Below are 22,650 nucleotides of genomic sequence, written 5' to 3'. Positions count from 1 at the left end.
TTTTTAGACCAGGCCAGTGGCTGATGATCTTTGGAGCTAAAGTGACAAACAAATGTGATAGTAACCCTGTGGCCTGCTCACTTGCTCTTTGTGCCAGAGGAATTTCTCAAATTTCTGAAAGGTCTTGCCTCTGTGAAGTAACAGTCTCACTGAGTAACTAGCACTGGTCATTTGCCATTGTCCCTGGAGCCACACAGAGTTGATGTAGTGAGAGATACATCACCCCTCTCTCCTTGTACAGGCACCATGGGCACACCGGGCTGCCTCTCTGGTGGAGGGGCGAGTGTTGTGCTGTGTTGCACCCCCAGCTATGCTTGCACCAAGGGCAGGCTAAGCCACCAGCCCAGTGAATGTCACCTCCTGCTCTCGGTGACACCTCACGCTGATCCTGAGCTGAAAGGGCCACACAGCTTCAGAGGTAGGAAATGGAAATGCTTTTTGACTTGGCCATAAACCCATTTTGTGTGAAATCAGGCTGCTGGCAGTGGGGCAACTTTCCACTTGTGGGCTTGTGAGCTCCACGCTTGCTGTCTGGACCTGTTTGACACGGGGCCAGTTCCTGCAGAGGAACAGGGGTTCCACCACCAGCACAGACCATGCCAGTCAAGAAAGAAGCCAAACATGTCTGTGAAATCCTACTTAAAGATGTGTAGCCTGGGTTTACTGGTGGGAATATTCAGTTTGAAGCACTGTCAGGTGGTTGATGGGGTGCCTTGATGAGGCAGTGTGAGAAGGGCATGCCTTCACAGAGCTGCAGGTTACTTCCAATTTTGAAATTCCTAACACAGCTCTTCACATGACCAGCCTCTTCTACAGTGTTTTGTTAGCTAAGTAAAATGTGATGTGTTCAAGGCTGAAAAAGAATATGAAACAGAACTTGTGCTTGAATTATTTTTAAACTTGATATGTTTATATCAGCATCTTAGTCACTACTATTTTTACTTCCACACACCTAGATTTAGAAGACCCTAACTTTGGGGAACAACAGACTAAAATCTCCAGAGAGTTGTGCTCCCATCTTTGTACAATAAACCTGTTGCACAAATGTGGGCACTTCTTGAACCACAAAAAAATTATTATCTTTCACATCACTCAAGCAAGGGATGTTCTAATGTGAGTCGAGATATAATACAAAAGAGTTATGTTCATGACAATTCAAATCCTGAAAAGTCAAATATTCAGGTCCTCAATATTGCAAGTACATTTGAAACATTCTTGTTTCCCAGGATAAAAGCTACATAATTAGGGCAAACCCTTGACACTTTGTCTTTGAACCCACTGGATTTATTTACCAAAAATCATTGCATTGGATGTGCCCAGCAAATGTCTTAGAGAACTACTTGTAACAAAATTAAAAGCTTAAACATAGAGATTCTCTCTCCACTAGGAACTAACTGGCATTTATTAAAACCAGGAGTTTCTCATACTTCATCCCTTGCATCCTCTTCAAATTCTCTGTTTGACATTTTGAACATGCCATGCAGGTTCTAATACACATTACACAAAAAGAGCTATTATAAAATTCCTGAGTTTTTCTTGTTTGCATGACAAAGGTGGAATGGCAAATCCTCCAACTGGACCAGATAATCACTCTCCTGTGAAAAGCCTGCAATCCATATCCTCTGTTTTCTTCTTAGTTGATCTTCTTAGCTTCAAGTGTGTTTGGTCAATAATTTTATTTTAGGTGTGAAGTCCATAAATCACCTTCCAATACACATTGGGCAGTGGAGAGTCCTCGTAGATTTAACATCCGCCACAGGAGAAATCTCATCCGGATACAGGAAAGCTGGGTGCTGCTGAAGCAATCAGAAATTTTCGTTTTATGTTATTGTGGCTCTTTCAAGAGCACTCACTGCACAGCAGGACCACTCTCTGGAGCAAAGACTAATTGGATGGATAAGTAAATATGGGATCATGTCTTCGTGGCATAAGAGAGAGACCATTACAAATCCACGACCTGCAGTTTTATCCAAGTGACACTAATCCTATGAATAAAAATTCACTGCTCGAACTGAGCTGGCCAGCACTTACAGAGTCTAATATAAGAAACTTTATCAGCCACCTTAAAATTGCTCAGTGGGGTTTCCAACCCAATCTTCTGGTTCAGTTCCTTGTGTGACTGCATTTGTCCCAGCCCCTGAGGATCAGCAATATCCCATTTAGCTGAGGAAGCAGTCCTGAGGGAGGGAACACGGAATATGGAGCCTTCCACAGGGGCTAAGGGGGTCACGAGGATTTCAAGGAAAAAAACCCTTCCCTCCTCTTATTTGCAAGAGCAGAAGTTTCATCTTGGGAATGAATGTGCATTGAATGAATATATAAATGAATGTATAAAATTCATCTTCAGAGAAAGATGCTACACAAAGGGCAAGATTAAAGAATGTACTGCCTTGAGCCATGCATAAGCTGTTAGTTTGTAGTCTGTTTCCATTTTTGCCTTAAAACTCAATTCAGCTAAATAAGGTACCCTTTTAACATCTAGCGGAGGCTTTATCATGTTTAAGGAGACAAGTTTCTTAAAAGGTTGTAAAGACAAAGTGAGCTGTAAGAGAAGTGTTTAGTGAGGCTCTTCCAGACGGCTTTATTGCCTTCCTCTGCTACAAAACAGGCTGCCTTGGCTGACACTTGTTTTAATGAGGGATGAACCACAACAGGGGTGCTTTTGTACAAGTTCATTGCGTTGAATCCTCCAACCAGACTTTCCTCAGGGCACACCATTGGATGAAATTGGACCAATTTTAAATCCTTTACAGAGGTATAAAATCCAAAGAAACTCTGATGCTGAGGACATTTGCACATGTGCTCAGGCATGTGACTGCTGGAGAGGATGAGAATTTCAAGTTCCATGCCCCTTCAGGCTTTTATCGATCACATTCTATTTTTTCTATTCACTTCTCTTGGGAATGGTGTCAAAAATACATTTCCACATCTTATGCCAGGAAAGACGGGGGAAGAAAATTATGTGAGCTTCAGGTTTAAAGGTTGACTTCATGGCAAACATCCAGCCTCCCCACACCAACCTCCAGGTCAGCTTCATTTTCTAGAGCCAGCACTCTATTGTGGATGTTAAGAGCATCAAAATACCAATATTCTTCACCCATCTTGCAAAAGAGTGAAGTGGTTTCTCATATTCACTGAAAGGTGATCTGCCTTTACATAAAGGCTGCCTTCTTTTTAGCACAAGTATTATTAAAACCCACAGGAATCCATAAAGAGTGATGGGACATTTTTCTAAAATGTCATGCCCATACATCTTTTAACTTCTGTGATTCAGAAGCAGCATAAAAGGACATAAATCATTTAACTGCTGTGACTCACTGCCCTGATTCATACACTTGATACAAATACTCAGAGATCAAAGTGGTACCTCTCTCCTCCCCCCCCGCCCAAGATTTAAATGATTTTTTAATGCTTGCCATAAAAATGGACTTCCAGCTAAAGATAAAGCTTCTTCCAATTGATATTGGCTATTTTAGGTAGTAAGTCTCCTGCAGTAAAAATTGACACTTCCTTTAAGAATCATTTGGTGCAGTACATAAAGCAATGTATTGCTTTATGCAGATGTGTTTCCATCCCTAGGATGAACAGAGGACACTGATAGCTTAGGGGGGTTCTAGGCAAACACTTATAGGGAATTAAAAAAGGATGAAAACTTCTCCCCTGTGAAGGAATCTGGGAGCCCCCCTATACCTTCTTGTATTAACTTTGCAGTGGATGAAGGTGTTAAACTGGCATGTGTCTACCAACAGGGGAGTGATCCTTTCAAGTCCTCTTCTTCGTCCCCACTTGTGAAATTTGTTGTGCCAGTGGGACGAGGCTGGCTATAAAACCCCAGTGCAGGGGATCTCTGTCCAGCTCAGGCAGCCTGCCAGCACATCTCTGCCGAGATCAGCCTCAAGGGGTTCCACTTCATCTCTGTCAGGCAGGCAGCTGCTTCGCTGATTGAGGAGGATGGACCTGAGGTGCACCTGGATGCTTTGCATGCTCTGCCTGGTCATCACGGTCCAAGCATTTACCCAAGAAGGGTTCAAGGAGGCTTTCCTGAAGCAGCTGGGGCTCTCTGAGATCCCTAAACTTCATAAGAGAGACTTGGCGGATCTGGTTATCCCAGACCACGTCAAGAACAAGTACATCTCCATGCTGAAGCGCCAGAGGGTGAAGCGCCGAGCTTTGCCTAGCCTGGCTGGCATCCTCAGGGGGATCCCTGGCAACGCAGGTAACGTTTCTGCTTTCGGGAGTGTCCGAAGTACTGTGCCGCTGGCAGGGGGGAGCTACCCACGCTCTCCTGGCCGGCCTCAGGATAGGCAGAGGCAAACCCATGGGGAGAGTGAGGTTTGGGTTTGGCTCCAAAGCTCAACTGGGTAGAAGCAATGCATGTAACAGCATCTTAAAGATCAAAAAGCACTATTAACTCCTTGCACCTAGAGAGGCAGTCCCACAGTCCTTGCAGAAGGCAGGCTGCTGCTGGAGCTTAATAGAAGAGAAAAGCCTTGGTACCCAGCAGCAGTCTGGGCAGGTGGAGAAAAAAAAAAAAAAAAAGACAGTAGAAACTGCAGACCTTGCAGGTTTGGGGTCAAATCTACAGCAAGTCCTATAACAGGAATCACACCTCTTCAGGGATGTTTTGCTCTCCCTCATTTATTTTTTAATTTTTTTTTTTTTTTTTTGGCTGGGAGAAATATGAAGGAGGCAATCAGCCATACAAACACTGTGATGTACAATGGTGGCTGTACAAGGACACTTACAGCTTATTTTGCTTTTAAAAGACATACGTAGCACCCTGGCAACAAATTAAAATACTTTTTTATTTCAGGTAGTGCAGTTTCCTGCTTTTATGCCCAGCATTGGCACAGAGATGCCCACCTTTTGGAGTCTGCTCAGTTTGGGGTCAAATTATGTAAGATATTTTGTTCCTCCAGGTTGCAGAAAGACAGGAGAAGAATTAGGGCATTTGCAAGACGTTGGATTCAAATTAGAATGCATTAGAAAAAGTATGCTTAGTGGCTGGCTCTGCCACAGGGCTCACTCAGTGTGGGAGCATGGAAGGGGTGGGTTGTGATAATAATTGTGTATGAAATGTGGGGGCTTTGCTCACCAGGATGGCAATGACAGGCCACCTCTTTTGTTCCCAACTTGCACAGGTGTGCCAGGAGAAGTCCTCTACTCAGACACCACCAGGCGCCAGAACCTGATCTTTGACATGGAAGGCAGAATACCTAAAAACAGTGAAGTCACAATGGCTGAACTAAAACTCTTCAAGAAGCCTCTAGACAGAACAAACCTTCCTGCCAGGCAGTCTCACAGGCCTGTCTCCAACGCCAGAGTCAGCGTGTACTGGGTTCAAAGGCAGCACGATGGTACCAACAGGACCTCCCTGATCGACTCCAGGTAAGAAAGGGACCTCTCCTGGAGGCAGGACTAGAAGTTATGGGCTACAGGTCCTCTGGGCTGGATTCAGGTATCATTTACTTGTGGTTCAGGTCAGTCCGATGGAGTTAAACCTGTAGAATCAGGCTCTGTAGCCTCTAAACCCAGAATGAGTTTATAAGAGAAAATATTATGCTAAGGCTGCAGTATATGATGATTCATTGCAATAATCTAGTTCTGTATCAAAGGATGCCATGTACTGCTAGGTGTTCTCCTCTAAAACCCTCCACCTTGTTCACTTCCCTCTTGCTCTCTAACTCATGTACATTACTGGCTGCTGGTATTCTTAACATTGGCCATTTCATTAGCTGGTCTAAATAAGTAAATTATGCAAAAAGCATCTGGTTTTGTAGCCTCAAGCTCTGTGGGAGTTTTACACTCCTTGAAGGCATTTTCTGAGTGGGTAGAGGCTTAAGTTCATAATGCAGCTAGGATAGGAGCAGTGGGAGATAGTGGTGTAGATTGTCATCACTAGTACTGAGGTTGCATGTAATCCTGCACCATCCTATTTCTGTTTGAGCACGAATGAATACCTTGACATGAGCATGCACAGAGGGTTTTATTTAGCCCTTCAGTGTCTCTTAGATCTATATGGTTCTTTTTGAGGTGTCAGTTAACTGCTGTGGGCGCTTGCCCAGAGCGCTCAGCAAAAATGATGGTGCAATCAAGGCATGTGACAGTCTACAGGAAGCAAATTATTCTGCTGCAATAATAGCTCTGCAAGCCCAGGCTTTGTCTGATGGGCTTTTCTCTAATGCCAAGCCCTTGTCATGCAGGCTGGTTCCTATTCGTGAGTCGGGCTGGAAGAACTTTGACGTGACACAGGCTGTGCATTACTGGCTGCGAAACCAGAGGAGGGAGCCAATGTTCCTGGAGGTCTGGATCGAAGGAGAGAGGGTGGGCAGCTATGCCTCGGAAATGGCCAAAGCTGTGCGTTTCACCTCTCAGGATCCCCAGGATAAAGCCCTAGGCAAACCTGAACTGGTGCTTTACACCCTCAACCTGGAAGACTATGAGTACGTATGAAGCCTGAATCTGTACTATCTCTGAAGTAACTTTGCCCCTGAATTATTTTGTGTGCCAACCCAGGGTGGGCAGCTCTTGCTCTCACAAGTGTTAATTAGAAAGTAGGAGTTAGAAAGTCGTTGCTGAATCATACCTCTTCTCTTGCCATATTTGTTGTCTGAATAGTCAAATGAACTCTGAGCTTGGGCCAAGTTTCCTGTCTCAGAGCCCATTTGTTCTATTAACAGGGGGGATTATTTCTCCCACTTCACCATCTCCAGTTACAGCATCAGTTCTTGTTTTTCTCTTGGCGTGCAGGGGCCCTGGGGACTGCAGGGAGGAGGCGATGCTGGGCAAGTCTACCTGCTGCCGGCAGGAACACTACGTCAGCTTCCATGAGCTCTCCTGGGCACGCTACTGGATCATCGAGCCGGTGGGCTACCAGGCTTACCGGTGCTCGGGGGGCTGCCTGCAGCCCCCCAGCCCTCTGTGGCACTTTGGGTACGGGGAACGCACCTGCGCCGTGGCAGAGAGCTCCTCACTGCCCATGATATACCTGGTCAAGAGGGGCAACCGCACCGAGATTGAGGCGGCCGAGTTTCCCAACATGATCGTCGAGAGGTGCAGCTGCGTCACGGATGGCATGGCGCTGGTGTGAGGAGTGGGTGGCCTGGGGTGTCACCCAGTCCCCCATTCCCTGCAGCCCTGCCAAGAGCCACACTGGCCCCCAGCCCTGGGGCCAATGATAAAGGTCCCAGGAGGGACACCTGCCTGCAGGGGTCAGCAGCAGATGAGGCTGGGGCTCCCCCCATGCCCTGATACCCCGCAGAGAGGGTGCACTTAAGGCACTGTCCATATAGATGGGCTCAGAGGACTATGCATCTTCACATATACCTGTGTAAGGGTATCTGTGGAGCCTAATGCTTCTCAGGGCCTCCTTGATGCTGGATAAATTTCACTGACTTGGGTGGAACTGTGTCCAAGTTATTTCAGTCTCCACCCTGGAGTATTGCAAACAGCTACAGGCAAAGGAACAGTGACCATCACCAGGTCAAAAAGTAATGCATGGGCTCAGCATTTCATTCTTGGACTCTTGGGTTTAGCCCTTGTCTGTCCAAGTCATGTTTATGGTGAATTGCAGAGCAGAAGCACTTACATGTATATAGTCTGCACACACACACACATGCACATACTATATAAATACATGTATGTATTGTCTACGTACTGGATATATACACATTGAGTAGATATATATGTGTACATATGTGTACATATATGTACATAAAATATTGTCTACAGCTCAAAGGGCATATATCTGTATGTGTTTGTATTGCATGCGTATATACCTATGTACAAGTACATAAAATATTATCTGGAACTCAAAGGTTTATATTTTTGGCACCTGCACTGTGGGCTTAGCAGAGTTTTAGGCAGAATTTAGAGCCCTGGAATCAACAGGAAAATTAGGACTTAGGTTTGTTCTCATGAGTAACTATTTTTCTAGTTCTGTATTACAGTTGCTTCAATTTAGGGATATTTTCCAAGTTTTGTGTACTTTCAAACTCAAGGAGACAATAAAATACAATTACTAAATTAGCCATGTGTTTGCTTATATTTATTCTTAGGTCTAAAAATGGAGGGAAAAAATCTCTCAGTACCTAACTCCTATAAACATAAATACAGTAACAACTTCTTCTCAGCTACCTGTGGGATACTGCCTGCTTCAAATAAAGCTTATCTACTCACACAGGGACTGGGACTGGTCTGAATCACCAGATGGAGCAGAGCCCACACAGCCAGCGCTTTTCCCTGAACTGCTGCAGAGTTTAAGTCAACACTTGCTTTAAGAGAAAATCTAGAATCTTATCTGACAGCAAGAGGTGATACCCTCCCCTTGAGCTGCAGCAGTGCCAGAACCTGCAGGCTCAGCTGGAGTTGTAGTGCAGAAAGAGATGAGCTGCCCCCTCCCTCTTCAGGAGTATGTTTTAACTCTGCCCCTTCCTCATGGACATCTGACCAACACATTCCCTGGAGAAACACAATGATAATGTGGTTTAATCCCTTTTTGAAATGTTTTGAACTGCTGACCAGGGGTGGGACCAATGATGATTTCCACTTTCATGTCAGACTCCTCAGTTCAAAACCTACTGAGATACCAGCAGTTCCGGGGATGAAGTGATCGCTGCTGTCCATCTCTGTGGGTCTGTGCAATGTGGCCCCTGAGGCTCTGGCTGAACCCACTGCTGACAGAAGGATGCCAAAATGAGTTTGTCTGGCTAGGCGGGATGGCCATGGACCAGGTGAAAAGAAGGATCTGTTGGACTCTGCAGTGGCTTTGTGTCATTCATCAGGAAGGTTGAGATGTGAAGTGTTCCTGCTGCCCTGCAGGACTCCAGGTCTGAAGTCATCCAGGCATCTTTGCTGTCACCTTGGCCTGTGGGTAGGCTGGCACCTCGAACTTGTGTAAACACCTGTGGCAAAAGGCTTTAAGGGCAGAAAAAAAGGCAGAAGCACAGACTCACCATTCACCAGCACTGGGCTATGGCACCATGGATTATTGGAATCAGAATTGGATGAGCCCTAATGATCTCTGGTCATTTCCGTCTCATGACTATGTAGCATCTATCTTTAATGGCATTGGCATTCGTCTCCACCCAGATTTGGGCAGGGTGTAGCCTGAAGGCCATGAGATCATCTGTCACCGGGAAGAACAAAGCCTATGATTTAGCCGCACTCTGCTCTTGGGAAAGAAAGTGTTTGAGCTGGTTGCTGCCCGAGGATGAAGAGCATTAACCCTGGCTCCCCTCCAACCTCCAGCGCTTCAATTTCAGACATCATTCATCCCTCAACCTGCGAGAAATCCCGGCCAGTGCAACTGAGGCCAGGCTGCTGTGGGAAGTGGGGAGCAGAGTATCACAGCAGGGATGGACAGTGGGGTGGACAAGGCTGCTCCCCTCTGCCAGAATCCGGTACTGTGTCCAGCTCCCCTTGCTTTGCATCTGGCTCCCTTTGCTCTGGTGTCATAAGGATACAAGGTCCATAAAAACAAACAGTGGGGGGAGAGGAGGAGCGGAGGGGGTGGCCAAGGAGACCTGGCTTTACCATGGGGGGAACTGTGGGTATTGCAGGGCAGAGACAGTGCAAATGTGTGAGCTATCAACTGCTGCCAGCCCTGCTGCCAACATGGATACTTATATTTATTACTAGGACAACCACACAGATGTCACAGCACCTCTGCTGGGGCTAGTTTTTAGCCCGCATTTAGATTGAAGCTACACACTTTTAGAGAAACAGGACACCACCCCTCTAAACTCTAGCTGGCTTTGCAGTGAGTATGTTGTTGGCTCAGAGGTCGGGTTGATGTGGGGAAGGCTCCAGAGATTTCTACAGTGCAGATTCCTGGGCAGAAGGCTGTGGATGAAATACTGCCACACCTGAGGCTTCTTCAGACACCAGCCCGTGCCGCAGGAAATTATCTCCCAGCCTGTCATTTCAATCCAGGCTGCATTTGTTGTGATACCTTCTGTGTGTTACTTGTATCGGTACAACTTGTAACACATATAAAGGCTGCCAAGCTGTCATGTTCTCGTTTCCGGCTGAGCAGCACCACAGTCTCCAAGGAAAGGCAGAACGTACCTTATGTACCTGGCAACACCATGGTTCAGCATTAACCTACTGCAGGGAAAAAAAAAAAAAAAAAAAAGGGAAAAGCAGTGCAGGGGCATAACGAACCACATATAACCAGAAACGATTACAGAAAATGTAAAGGTATTGTAAGGCAAAACCAGCATTAAAACACTGGGCATCCTCCTGCACTGCTGAAAGTGCACAGCCCTCTGGTGCTGCTCAAGGAGAAGGAGGTGTGTGCTCTTCATGTGAAGGACTCCCACAGCCCTGTTAGTCCTGCATTTAAAGTTGAGCTCATGTGAGTATTCACAGAGGCAGTGTGCCCGAGCTAAAGCTTTTCACAAGTGTGAGCTCTGGCCAGCCTTCGTGGAACTGCTCACAAGATGATCTGTGAAGGTCTGCAATAGTTAATGGAGCTGGACATGGGGTCAGGAGCTGGACCTGTTGGTCTCAGGAAAGCTTTCTTTAAGAGCAAGGCTTGGGCATGCTGGCAACACTTTCTCTCTCCATTATCTTTTATCTGTATCTGTTATCTCCATTTTAGGGGAGAGAACAAAAGTTTCAAGCCACATTAAATGTCACTGCTAGCAGGGCTACATTGCCCCGTCTGATCTTTCCACAGTTTCGTTTGAACCAAGGCTGCTTTCCTATTTTCTTTCAAAGTCTGTGAGAAGTTGCAGCTTTTCCCTGCTGGTGAGACTTTATTTCCTCTCCCCCTCTTGTTTTCTTCCCTTTGCATTTCACAGACTCCTACCAAGAGTGTCTGACACTTTGCCTTTCAGGCCAGCCTTCTAATTGCCTGTGGAAGTGGAAAGTCAGATGCCCAATCCACATCCTGGCAAAGGTGATAATCAGGGAGCTCCTCTGGCTTTGGCTGGAAACAGCTGGAGACTAGGAAAGGGGAACCCAGGAGAAACAGAAAGCCGGGGGGGGGGGGGGGGGGGGGGGGGGGGGGGGGGGGGGGGGGGGGTGGGAGAGAGAGGGGAGAAGGAAGGGGGAGGCTCTGGGTGGCAGAGATCCTGCAGGACTTTGATATTTTTAGAAGGCTTGCGCTCCTCTGTCCATTCCTGGAGCAGGTGCAGGAGAGCAGCAAGCACAATATCCATGCATTTCAGAATAAAACTGAATAAAAAGCTGATCATGGCTGCTGCCTCTGACCTGTGCTCTGGGGGTACACAGGCACTCCAGAGCTGTTGGGGTGCCAGGGTTTCCCACAGTTAAACCAGCAGGTGCAAAACTGCTCAGAAACACCATGGCAGGAGATAAGTTATCTGGAGATACTGGGCACTGAAAAGTTATGTCAACAGTCCACAGCTTTTGGCATACTTTTTTCATAATTATTAAATCAGCAGTTTGGAGGGTTTTTTTAAGCTATTCAGTAATCTCATTTTGAAGGTACTCCTAGTGTTTATTTGTGGGCTTTTTTCTGTTTACAATTTTCCTTCTAATTTTCTCAGTGATGACAAATCTGCCCCTTTGAAAGACCCAGGACCTGTATCCCCTTTGAAAGTCTGTTTTCGTTTGCTGAAAATGAATGCAATCAATTTGTAATCACTAATTCTCAGGGGACTGCCAACTTCCAGCCCAGTGGTCAGTAACCCTGCCACTCTTAGGTCTCAGCTAGTTGCTGTATGATAATATCACACAGGCCATAAGTTACCGTCTATAACCATCAGACACCCAATCATCCAGGTTGAAAAAGAACTCTGAGATTACTGAGTCTGTTAACCCAGCACTGCCAAGCCCACCACTAAACCGTGGCCCGAAGTGCCACATCTACATGGTTTTTGAGTAATTTCCAGGGATGATGACTCAACCACTTCCCTGGGCAGCCTGTCCACGTTGTATAGTATTTCCAGCAGATGTTTCACCAGCCAAACGGCTCCTTAAAGGCTGCTCTTCTTTGCATACAGCCCAGGCAGGTCTTTCAAGAGCTTCTTGCTCCTTTTTGTTCTCCAAGTTTTGTCCAAATTCCCTGTGCCTGGTTAGAGACACACAGCAAATGCAGAAGGGAGAAGCAGGACAAGGCAGCATGTGCATTCAGGCCACTGGGACATTCCCCAAGCAGGCACAGCTGCTGGCTCTAAACCCAGACTAACCATCCTGGATTAGCCAGCCCCTGCCCAGCCTCCAGCAGTGTAGGAAAGCAGCAGTGCCTGCCCAGCCCCTCCTCGGCAGATGGAGGAGGCCAGAGCAGTTGTCACCTCCCTACCTTCAGGTTCCATTCGGCATGTTAATCTGCAAAGTCCCTCTTATTGCTCAGCTGTAACCAAAGGAAAGCCAGCTGAGGTGGCTGTGTTAACTAACAGGGCTGCAGTCATTACCATCTCCTGTTAAATGCTTCCGAGGAAGCTTTAAGATTTAAAAATAGCACCTTCCTAAGAATAGGCATTGCTACAAACAAACCTTTCAAATGTTAGCATTCTCCAGAAGGCAAAAATCTTGGATAAGAATTAGTTTGGGGGAGATCAGAAGGATTAATTGCGACTGTTTCTGGCAAAAGCAGAGTGACACAAACGTGACCCAATATCCCTTCTCCGCAGCGGCACCGTGTGCCTGCGGCCGACGGAACAGAAGCCAGGGCTTCTGGTCAGATGATCTGTGCAGAGGGCTGAGGGTTTGTCAGCGATACTGGAGCCGGACAAATCCTCCGCGTTAGCTCAGTGCCACCTACAGCAGCAAGCGCAGAAGCTCTCGGCAAGCCAAAGGGAGCGATTACTGCACACTCCAGCGGGTGGCGCGTAGGTCAAAACGCTTAAGTGTTTTTTTTTTTTTTTTTTTTTGACGTTTATTTAACACGTTTATTAGGACCATACAGGTGAGGACAACGGGAAAGAAGCCTTTTCGTTGAAGGCCGGCAGCTATTGTGTCTGCTAGTGATGATCTTTCTAAACCTCCATAAGGCATTTCTCTCTTGGACCTGCCCCATCCCCTGCTGTGTTTTGTGTATTAGATGTACTTATCTTTCTTTCCAGGGAAGAAATGGATCCATGTGAAGTGAGGAAAAGCCCTCCCTCAGGTTTGTGCCAGTGTTTTCACTAATTACTTCTTTTCAGTCAGTAACTCTGAAATGCCAGTGAAACACAGCCAGTGCTGTAGATCTAGATGGTTGAAATAAATGCATTTAAAATGACACTTCAAAAGAATTCTGTAAATCACACCACTTGCTTGTTGGAGAAGTGTTTGTGTGGGAGCACAAACCTTTTCTCTAGGAAGATGTTCACAGTTTTGGTTCATTTACAACCAGAAACATCTTTGAAATCCAAGGCTGCATTAATCCTTGGGAAAAGACACAGGCAGGGTGCTGCAAACTCTGCATTACCCTCTGGTCCTGGACTAGAAAGATCACCTCTATTTCTGAGGCCATTCTGTCCTGTGGAAATAGCCCACATAACATTGGAACCATTTGTTTTTATATATATATATATTTCTTTTAACTGTTGACTTTTCTGTTCTTGTCCAAATTCTTAAGAAACCTTAAAGCACTTCACCTACTTATTTCTCTTCTGCTGATGGATCAGTCTGAGTCCTGTTCATTATGCAGCTGTTTTCAGGTTGCCCTATGGGCACATGGAAGTCCAGAATTGCCCTATGGCTCTCTACACACAGTAGACACAGTATTGCTCCAGGCTAATCCTTCAAGTCAGCATAGCCCAGAGCAAGTGCTTGCTCCTGTTTAGCTCAGCAGAAGCTAAACAATTCCCAAATAAACGTGCCAAAAGGGTGGAGCTAGTTCAAGGTACAGCTATTGTCCTCGAAGACAGATGTAAAGTATTTCTTTTCATTCTGGCACTACTGAACACACAGTTAGTTGATCAACAAAGTGTTTGGCACTACTGCTGGGTTAAAATATTCCAGTTCTCCTTCATGAACCAGCGTTTACTCCCTACTTTATGTAATGCTGCTTCAGTTGTGGTGGCACAAATTTGCAAGAGCCACATCATATGCCCCATCAGGGAAGTAATCTGGTTTAACCAGGAACCCACAAGAGCAACAACAGGCAACTAGGTGATGCAAGGGGTAGGCTGGGAAATGGCTGTGTCACTGCAGCTGAGGCAAGAGTAGGATTACAGTGAGGGGAAATAACTTGGGCAAGAGCTGTTGCCAAAACTTGCCACTAAAATGGCCCGTTCATTTTTGGCCCACGCTACCCTTGCCATGCTACAGAGGAGCTCCAGTGTGTGTTGGCAGAGCTGAAGGCCCTCATGACCCATGCACTGTGGGAGAGCTTTAAGAGAACTGGAAGTAAGCACACAAAGGTTTGCCACCCAAGCAGGGATTGGTGTCGGCATCTGACATTCCCAGCTGATGCATTTACACCAGCAAAACTTCATCATGTCAAGGTGACCTCCCAGGCACCCTCCATTCCAGTTTCCTAATGAAAAACATTTAGTAAACAAACCTATTTCCTTTCTATCCAGGGTCCACTTGTCCTGTCACAACCCCCATGAGATGTGATTACCAGAACCTCGAAGTCTCTCTCATCTCTCCCTTTTTTTCCTGCCTAAATTTTCCAAGACTCCTTTACAGATTAAAATGTCAGCCATGACATGTGCTTTACCTCCACCAAACATTTTCTTATCACCACTTGCTGCACTTAAGTCACTGCTTATCATATAAACCAGATTTTACTAAATGATAAGCTGTAAACTGCTAAATTCATTCCTTTTGGATCCCATACCTAGGTAAACAGAGAACAGTTTAAATGTGCTTTTACAAGTTAGCCCTCAAGTGCTACAGTTTATATTTTCAGAACACTGTGTCAAACAGATCCACCGTGTCTGTGTATGATGATATACTTACCACCTGCACATCCTTTTTGTAACTCCTTGGGATGCTAAATAAGCTTATCTTGCGGATGTGAATTTACAAGCTGGGGATACTCAATTGAAAGGATACCAAGAACTTTTATTTAATGACATCAAATACACATGCAAAAAGGTAAATAGTCTCAAATCTAACCAGCAGTTTTCCCTTTAGAGGGCTTTGCAAATAAGGATGGCTTGATCTGATCTCTAGACAGACCCCTCACTGAAAAAAGCCTTGCTGCTCTTTCCTTCAAAGTGCCTCCACATTTCAGTCCTAAAGCCATCAATCCCATCTTCAGCTTATCTAAACCCAGGGCTTCCAATTCAGCAGCAGAGTTGAATGCCAGTAGGTCTATCGGTTCCACCTCCTGCAAAGAGAAAAAGATGCAAGAAAAATGAGAGTTCAAAAGCATTTGGACAACACGCTCAGGCACATGGTGTGACTCTTGGGCAGAGCCAGGAGTTGGACTTTGATGATCCCTGTAGCTCCCTTCCAACTCAGGAGATTCCATGATTCTATGATTACCCCCAAGAAAGTTCAATACTCCCAAGAAAGCTGAATTAAAAACAGCCTCCCATCTCGCGTAGCAGTTCAGTAACTTAACCTTGACTTCCAGAGGCCTGGCAAAGCTAAAAGCTCCTTTTTAGCCTGATGCAGAATACAACCAATACACCTCCGGCAGCAGCAGGAAGGAGGATGAACAGTTATATCTAACATACTTACACTGTAATTAAATAGATATAAAAGCAACTCTTTTTAGTAAGACTAACCCAAAAAACAAGTTCTGAAGTTCACATCTCATCCTGCCACAAAAAAAAAAAAAGATCAGAATTTCATCTTGAAAGGAAATTAGTATATTTGCTAATTAATTGAGGGCAAAAGGGACCTCTACAGGTTGTCTAATTCAAACCCAGGGCCCTGGATAATTTAAATGCTGGAATTTACCAACAAGCTAAACACCAACACCAAACATTAACACACTAGAAAGGACACCAAAATCTATGCCCATTTCATTCAACACTTGAAAGCACATATTAGTCTTATGGTATGTATCAAAGACTCCAGAGCAAGTAATAGCAGCAGTGGGAATGAGACCACTCTGTTATGCACTCAGCAAAACCAATTCTTACTAGCAGAACTAGAACCTTTGTCCTGCTAAGCATACAGAAAAGTGACTGGTTGTCTCATCATTCTCACCCTACTTCAGAAAAAAAAAAAAATTCATCAAGGACTACTATAAAAACATTTCCATCTGCAATAACAATCTGCCACAGCATTGGTGGAGTTTCCTGTTCTAAGAATAGAAAGTCTCTCAAATACTGAGCAAAAGGTAAACAGTGTAGAATGGTAAACATCCTGTTTAAAACCTGGCAGCTTTAACAATACAGTAGATGACAAAGCTCTAATTGATCAGGTTGCATCCTTGCTCTTTTTTCCACTGAACTGTATTAAACTTTCACCTATGAAAAATCAGTCGTTGGAAGCTGACGGCAGACTTTCTGCTCAAGCTGAAAAGAGGCAGAAAATTCAAGCAACTCCCCAGCCTGGAGAAAAAACCTCATATAATTTGTTTTATTGCTAGAATAAGTCTGGATTCATTATCCCTAAAAATCTTTAATAGTAATATTATTCAAAGAGCAATGAACCACAAGTATCGGTACCCTTTACTGCCAAGTATCCCTTGGGCCTTCATCAGTCCAATGGGAAAAGCTCCACTGCTGTAGGTGCGAAGCTTATTTGCTTCTTCAGCTGTAAAAGCTGTAAAAACTGAAAAAGAAAGACATATGTTTTGTACAGCTTCATACTTACTGTGCTCTGTAACTGGTTTGTTTCCTGTGTCTTAGAAGAAACATTTTTTTGCTCCTCTTCTTTCCAAGCTTGGGTCACTTCTTTCTCTTCTTGGGCCTCTTCCTTCAGGGGCTTTGTCATTTTACTGCTTTCTCCAGCTGGAATTTCAGTCTGCCCACCTGTGCACATTTCTCTTTTCACATCTCTTCCAGTACCTTCTGGCTGCTCCAGTGGTTTCTCAGTTGCACTGGTAGCTGGACTACCCTCTGCTGAAGCAGAAGCTGCACTGGTAGAAGGACTATCCTCTGCTGAAGCCACAGCACTGCTTGAACATTCATCTGAATTTCCAACATTTTCATTGTATCTGCTGCTTGATGGACAACTTCCATCAGATGTACAAGGGGATTCATCTTTGTTGTCGTCCTCGCAGCCTGAATTGTTGGCATCATCCAATCCCAGCCTGGCACAGGGAGTATGTTACAAGTAAACACACATCTATTTTAACTTTTTTTTAAAGTAATTTTTTTAGTTGTCCCGTTTCTCTTTTCAAAGAGATACGGTGAACTATTTCAACAGTTATTTAGGATAGTTTAGTTAGAGGAGGAGCTGCTGATGTTGCACAGGACATACATACCCCCAAAACAGATATCTCTTTACAGCATTCCCAATACAGAAATGACTGGAATCACTGTCTTCTGTTTCATGTTACATTAGGTAAAAGATACCAGGAAAAAAAAAAATCTTTAAAGTTCGTTATAAATTTAATTCATTAATGAAAAAAAGGATAGTGGGATGCAGCAGAGTATAACCATATTAGAAGCAGAGCTGGAAAAAATTTATTTTGCAAATAAAGTTTGTCTGCTCCAGCTGAGACAGAATTACATGAACACAGAAATGTTTACTTTCAGTTCTTTGATTTAATCAGTTTGATTTTCATATTCCTAACATCTCAGATTTGAATCTGCTTACTTGCACCTATCTAACCTTTCATCCTGTTGAAGGCTTGAGACTTGAGTATAAAACCAAGGCATAACACTTACCAAAGACATTTCCTTTTTTCAGATTTTGTTTCACTTTTTCCAGGTTCACCAGGACGCTTCCGACTCTTGCCACTTTCTGAAGACACTGCTTTCCTGGCAATAACCTGCAACCCTTCAAAACAAAATTGAAAGTCTACTTCATCAGTGCACGATTCATGTATGTTGTAAGTTCCACTTATCTTTTCATTTCAGATGAAGTTTAAAATACTAACAGAAAAGAATCACTACTGGTGCACATTCATGAAAACTCAAAGCTTCATAATAAACTCAGTAGCAGCAAAAGCTTTCCTACATGGATTTACTAAGGCACAGAGTTAATTAAAATTGGATTCCTGAACTGAACTCTCAGGTTCTACATCCCATTCAGCCTCAGTTCACCATGTAGCTGCCAACAAGGGAACAATCTGTGGATAAATAAAGTAACTACAAAGACCAGGAAGGGAAACAAGGTATTTTGTAGCTGGACTCAATATCCAGGTTTTATGTAAGACCCACTTATAGTTTCATCATTTTACTGAAAATGATAATGTAATTCTAAAAGTTCAACACCACCTTCACAGAAATTGGGTCTTATCATGAGATGACACTCACACAGCAAGATAAAGCATCACCTGTATTATGCTACACTGTTCAATGTAATTTAAGACTGCAGACAAATCGGAAAAATTAAGTCACGCAAATTTTACCGAACCTTAAAATTTCCTTCAATTGAAAGAATTACCATCAGCAATTGAATTTTTTTTGTTTTTTTAAGTTTTCATGCTGGAGTGAGGCTAGAGAGACCTTCAGTTTGCTCTGTGTTTTGAGGACAGCAAGCGAGGCCAAGCTGCGGTACCTATACGGATGGACTCCTCCTGCCGCTCTGCCATCTCCCGGTACTGCCGCTCATACTCTGGGTCTGTGAACGTGTGCTGTGGCTCCGCCAGCTTCCGCTGCAGCCTTTCCAAGCGCCTTTGCTCCTTCTCTGCTTCCCGCTCAGCCTGCTTCTTCACCCATTCAGCCATCCTGCAGGTGACAGAACCATGAAAATGAGTGTTTTCCAGCATTTAATGTAATACCACTTGGTTGCTTTGCATTTACTGAATGCTTTCACCACCTGCTACAATAGAGACAATGGAAAAAGTCAAGTAACAACATTCAGGGGAACTACTGAAGGAAGAGACAGAGACTCTGCTACAGAGAAGAGAGCAGAGTTTATTTTGAAAGGCAGAAACAGCAGTAAGGTCACATATCCTCAGTGCTGTTCTCTTGCATCTTCAGGGAAAACTGTGAGAATTCCAGACGAGGAATCCAAGAGATGCAGAGCAGCCTCTCAGAAGCAGGCTGCAGTACAATCACATCTATTTTGCAATAATAGAATTACAGTCAGTAGAGTCCTGTTGGCTTCCAGTCCATCTGCACTAAAGATTTCACTTTTGCTCTTTCTAGTATTCAAATTCACTGCTACCACAGCATGTCATTTGACCTCTTTTGTGAGTGAACTACAGGGTCAGGTTATTGTATAATTTCAGCTTCCAAGAAAATGCCTTACGCTTTTTCATGATTGACATCTCGAAGTCTCCTTCCACTGAGATCTCGGCAAGCCTCTCTGTTCGTTGTCTTCTCAATCTGAGCACCAAGCGCTCGCAGCATCGACCCAAATCCTTACAGAGGGAAAAGTAATCAAGAATTGGCTAAACAGAAACAGAAGGATATGAGCAAGCACACAACAAAATAATTAATTATGGAAAAACAATACAGTGAATTCAATGTTTTCCTCTCCCTCAATGTAAATGAAGGGCAAGTCAAAAGCTGCCACATGTTGGAGAACTGTCATTGGGCGAAATGCAGAAGCACTAAGGGAAAACAAAGGTACCCAGTGTTTACCACTCACCTTGTTTTTGTGCTCCTGGTGTCACACCAGAGAGACTCCAGATTCAATAGAACCTGTGCAACATTTTGAACAGGAAGGCCTATTTCTGGGCTCCCTCAGTAAAATGCTTTGAAACCTTTTTCACCTCAAAATAACACTTTTGGGTCCCTTCTTATTTAGCCAGGATATACCGTTCCCCACAAGACCCTTTAGTCCCACCAAACTTAGATCACTTTTAAAAAACCTAACAAAAAATAAAATAGGGGTTTTTAGCAGATAACCTTATCTGCTTCATCAAGATGATCATTATGCACAAAGTTATGCTGGAGAGCCCCCCCAAACTGATTTCTATACACCTCTCAGCCACTAATTACTTAAAGGCAAGACCACTAATTCCTTTCACTCAGTCCCACCTTATTCTGTCTCCAGCTGGACAAAGACCCATGTTTAACAGGCTCAAAGAAACATAGTGTGGATTAATAGCAATAGAATTCTTCATGCAATTGCAAAGTGCCAAGTATCATTTTTTTAACTGGAAGATGAACAAATGTACAATGTCACTGCCCTAAAACGACCCTTGAGGAGTGTTATAAAGAGTAAACAAGCCAGACAGTCTACTGTATCACGAGGCAAAAAAACTATTGTCTTCAGCTAATAAGCCCAATTGCTGCTATTAGTGAGGAAAACTTTGTAGCTCATGAAACATGCTACTGAAGAGTGTGGATCAAGCCATGACGCCCAGTCAGGTATGTTCCCAAACACCAGCAGCAATGCATTCACTAAGAGATTCTGAGAACTACATTCAAAAAGCAAACATATTGACTCCAACTATACTCAAATATTCTGCAAAGCTTCCTTCACCTACCACGTTCCATTTTAGGGAATGCCCACGATGTCGGTGGCCAGGTTAAAATAACGCTTTCAGTAACACACTTAAAATATTTTGTCAATACGAGGTGTCTAGCTTAGATTGATTCTTTAGTTCTTGAGTTACTGAGATCTTGGCATTTATGCGTTTTTTAAAATAAGAGAAGAAAGTCAATCAGGTCATATAACATAGCCAAATCACAGACTATTTGTACCTGAAACATTTGTCCTAAGAGACCATGGATGAAACTAAGGATCCTAAGATGACAGGTCCTTTTCAATACAATTTCAACTCTGAAGTCACTTTGGTGCATGATATAGATTTCTAAACCAGCTAAGCTGAACAGGAATGTGAAGAAGAGCTGAACTGCAGCTTCCCTGGTCAATTCGCAGCTTTCCATGTACACTTTGGTTTCAGCTCAGGGACATTATATCACAATCATACACAGGACAAGAGATCTGGTAGTATATGAGAACTCCTGCTAGCAGCATAGACTATGGCATAGCAGAATTTTTTCAACCTAAGAATCTAACCAAGAGCAAGCAGTTAAAGAACAAACCTCCTTTTCCACCACAAAGTCTTGGCTCCAGACTATAAACAGCTCCACTTTGCAACACATCTTCATCATTGGCCAGTCGCCCGTTACACTTCACATAAAAGCTTTCTTCAGGAATGTTCTAAAAAAACCCAGAAAATTGAGTTATATCATCCACTAAAATTGAAACATTCTGACAAAGCAAATCATTAGGCAGTGATGCTTTCTTCCTCCATACAGAAACAGCAGAGAGGCAAAAATCAGACAATTTTAAAAGCATGAACATTCTCTATCGTGCTTGTTTTAATTCCTGTTTACCAAACAACTGAATTAAATCACCTTGTAAACATTAAAGGGGAAAAGATGTGCTATGAGAAACATTCAGGAACAACCTGTAATGAACTGACTACAACCCCCATTCCCTGTCCTCCTTTGTCACTGGGGGGAAGGAGGTAGAGTCTGGGAAAGAGAGGGGGAGGGTGTGCGGGGTGTTTTTAGGATTTGTTTCACCTTTCATTACCCTGCTCTGATTTTGACTAGTAACAAATTCAATTAATTCCCCCAAGTCGAGTGTGTTTTGCCCATGACAGCAGTCGATGAGTGATCTATCCCTGCCTTTATCTTGACACGTGAACTAGTTGTAATTTGTCTCCCCTGTCCAGCCGAGGAGGGGAGCGAAAGAGTGGCTTTGGTGGGTGCCTGGCCTCCAGGGAGGGTCAACCCACCACCATGTGCACATATAGATATATATATATCTGTATGTATGTACATTCACATATATACACACACGTACACATATACACGTACACACATGTACATATACACACATGCATATATACACTTTCACATATATACACGTACATATCTGTACACTCACATTATATACACGTACACACACATATATATACACACATATATCTTATATAGATAACAGGTTATAGGGCTTTCTTACGGCAAACCCTCCTGCTCAGCTAAGTGACAGCAACGCAAACGGCCGTGCCCACAGGCGGGGATCGCGGCGGCCCGTTGGTCCCAGAAGGCCGGGTCGGGCGGCCTGCGCAGCGCCGCCGACACCGGAAGAAGCCCAGCGCCTCCCGAGGCCGGAGGGCCCCGCACCCGCTTCCCACCTCCCACTCACCAGCTCCCGGGCGCGGTCGCGGCGGAGGCGGCGCACGGAGCCGCCCCCGGGGGGCAGCGGGAGCGGCCGCGCCCGTGGCCACAGCGGGTCCCGCACCCACAGCGGGAGCGGCACCAACACCTGCTCCGCCGCCATGGCTGCCCGTCGGCGCGGCGCGTCACGCGGGGCGGAGCAAGCAGGCCGCGCCCCCGGGCCCCTCAGCGCCGCCGGGCGCCTCTGGGCGCTATGTTGTCCCCGTTTATCGCTGTTTAAGTGCGCACGGTCAAAGGAAGATCCGGAGAGCCCCGTCATTCCAATTCGTGGAATCCCTGCCGCCTGCCGGGTAGCGGGGGTTTTCCACGGCCCGTCACGTGGGCTCTGCGTGGGCGGACCAACGGGAAGCACGAGCCGTGGCTCCCGCTGGTGGCGGCGGCGGGAGCGGCAGGGAACGGGGCTGGGAGCGCCGCGAGGAAAGGCGATGGGAATGGGCAGCTCTGAATTGTCCAGTCAAACACTGCGCAAATTTCACGCGGGGACTTGCAGGACGAGGGGCTCCGTCTCCGTGGCGTCTTCACCTTGCTT

At 45.0% G+C, this 22,650-nt stretch overlaps 2 protein-coding genes across 2 annotated transcripts; one reads left to right on the top strand and one right to left on the bottom strand.

The window, feature by feature from the left end:
* The first annotated feature begins 3,680 nt into the window (after positions 1-3,680).
* Positions 3,681-7,102, top strand: LOC114073696 (left-right determination factor 2-like). The gene is made up of 4 exons (XM_027911416.1): positions 3,681-4,216; positions 5,142-5,388; positions 6,204-6,443; positions 6,751-7,102. Exons 1-4 carry the CDS (start codon positions 3,952-3,954, stop codon positions 7,088-7,090), a joined length of 1,092 nt encoding a protein of 363 aa, XP_027767217.1. The 5' UTR covers positions 3,681-3,951; the 3' UTR covers positions 7,091-7,102.
* Positions 7,103-14,946: 7,844 nt separating this feature from the next.
* SDE2 (SDE2 telomere maintenance homolog) lies at positions 14,947-22,430 on the bottom strand. Its single transcript, XM_027911409.1, has 7 exons — positions 22,090-22,430; positions 20,976-21,093; positions 19,228-19,339; positions 18,532-18,701; positions 17,697-17,808; positions 16,678-17,116; positions 14,947-15,235 (listed from the first exon to the last, which is right to left on the bottom strand). Exons 1-7 carry the CDS (start codon positions 22,378-22,380, stop codon positions 15,017-15,019), a joined length of 1,461 nt encoding a protein of 486 aa, XP_027767210.1. The 5' UTR covers positions 22,381-22,430; the 3' UTR covers positions 14,947-15,016.
* Between the last annotated feature and the right edge of the window lie 220 nt (positions 22,431-22,650).

This window comes from Empidonax traillii, unplaced genomic scaffold, assembly GCF_003031625.1.
Source record: "Empidonax traillii isolate 1590-97213 ecotype Southwest subspecies unplaced genomic scaffold, ASM303162v1 scaffold31:size1920502, whole genome shotgun sequence".
Classification (NCBI taxonomy): domain Eukaryota; kingdom Metazoa; phylum Chordata; class Aves; order Passeriformes; family Tyrannidae; genus Empidonax; species Empidonax traillii.
Note: the sequence above shows the minus strand (reverse complement) of the source record. Positions and strands in the feature narration are given on the sequence as shown.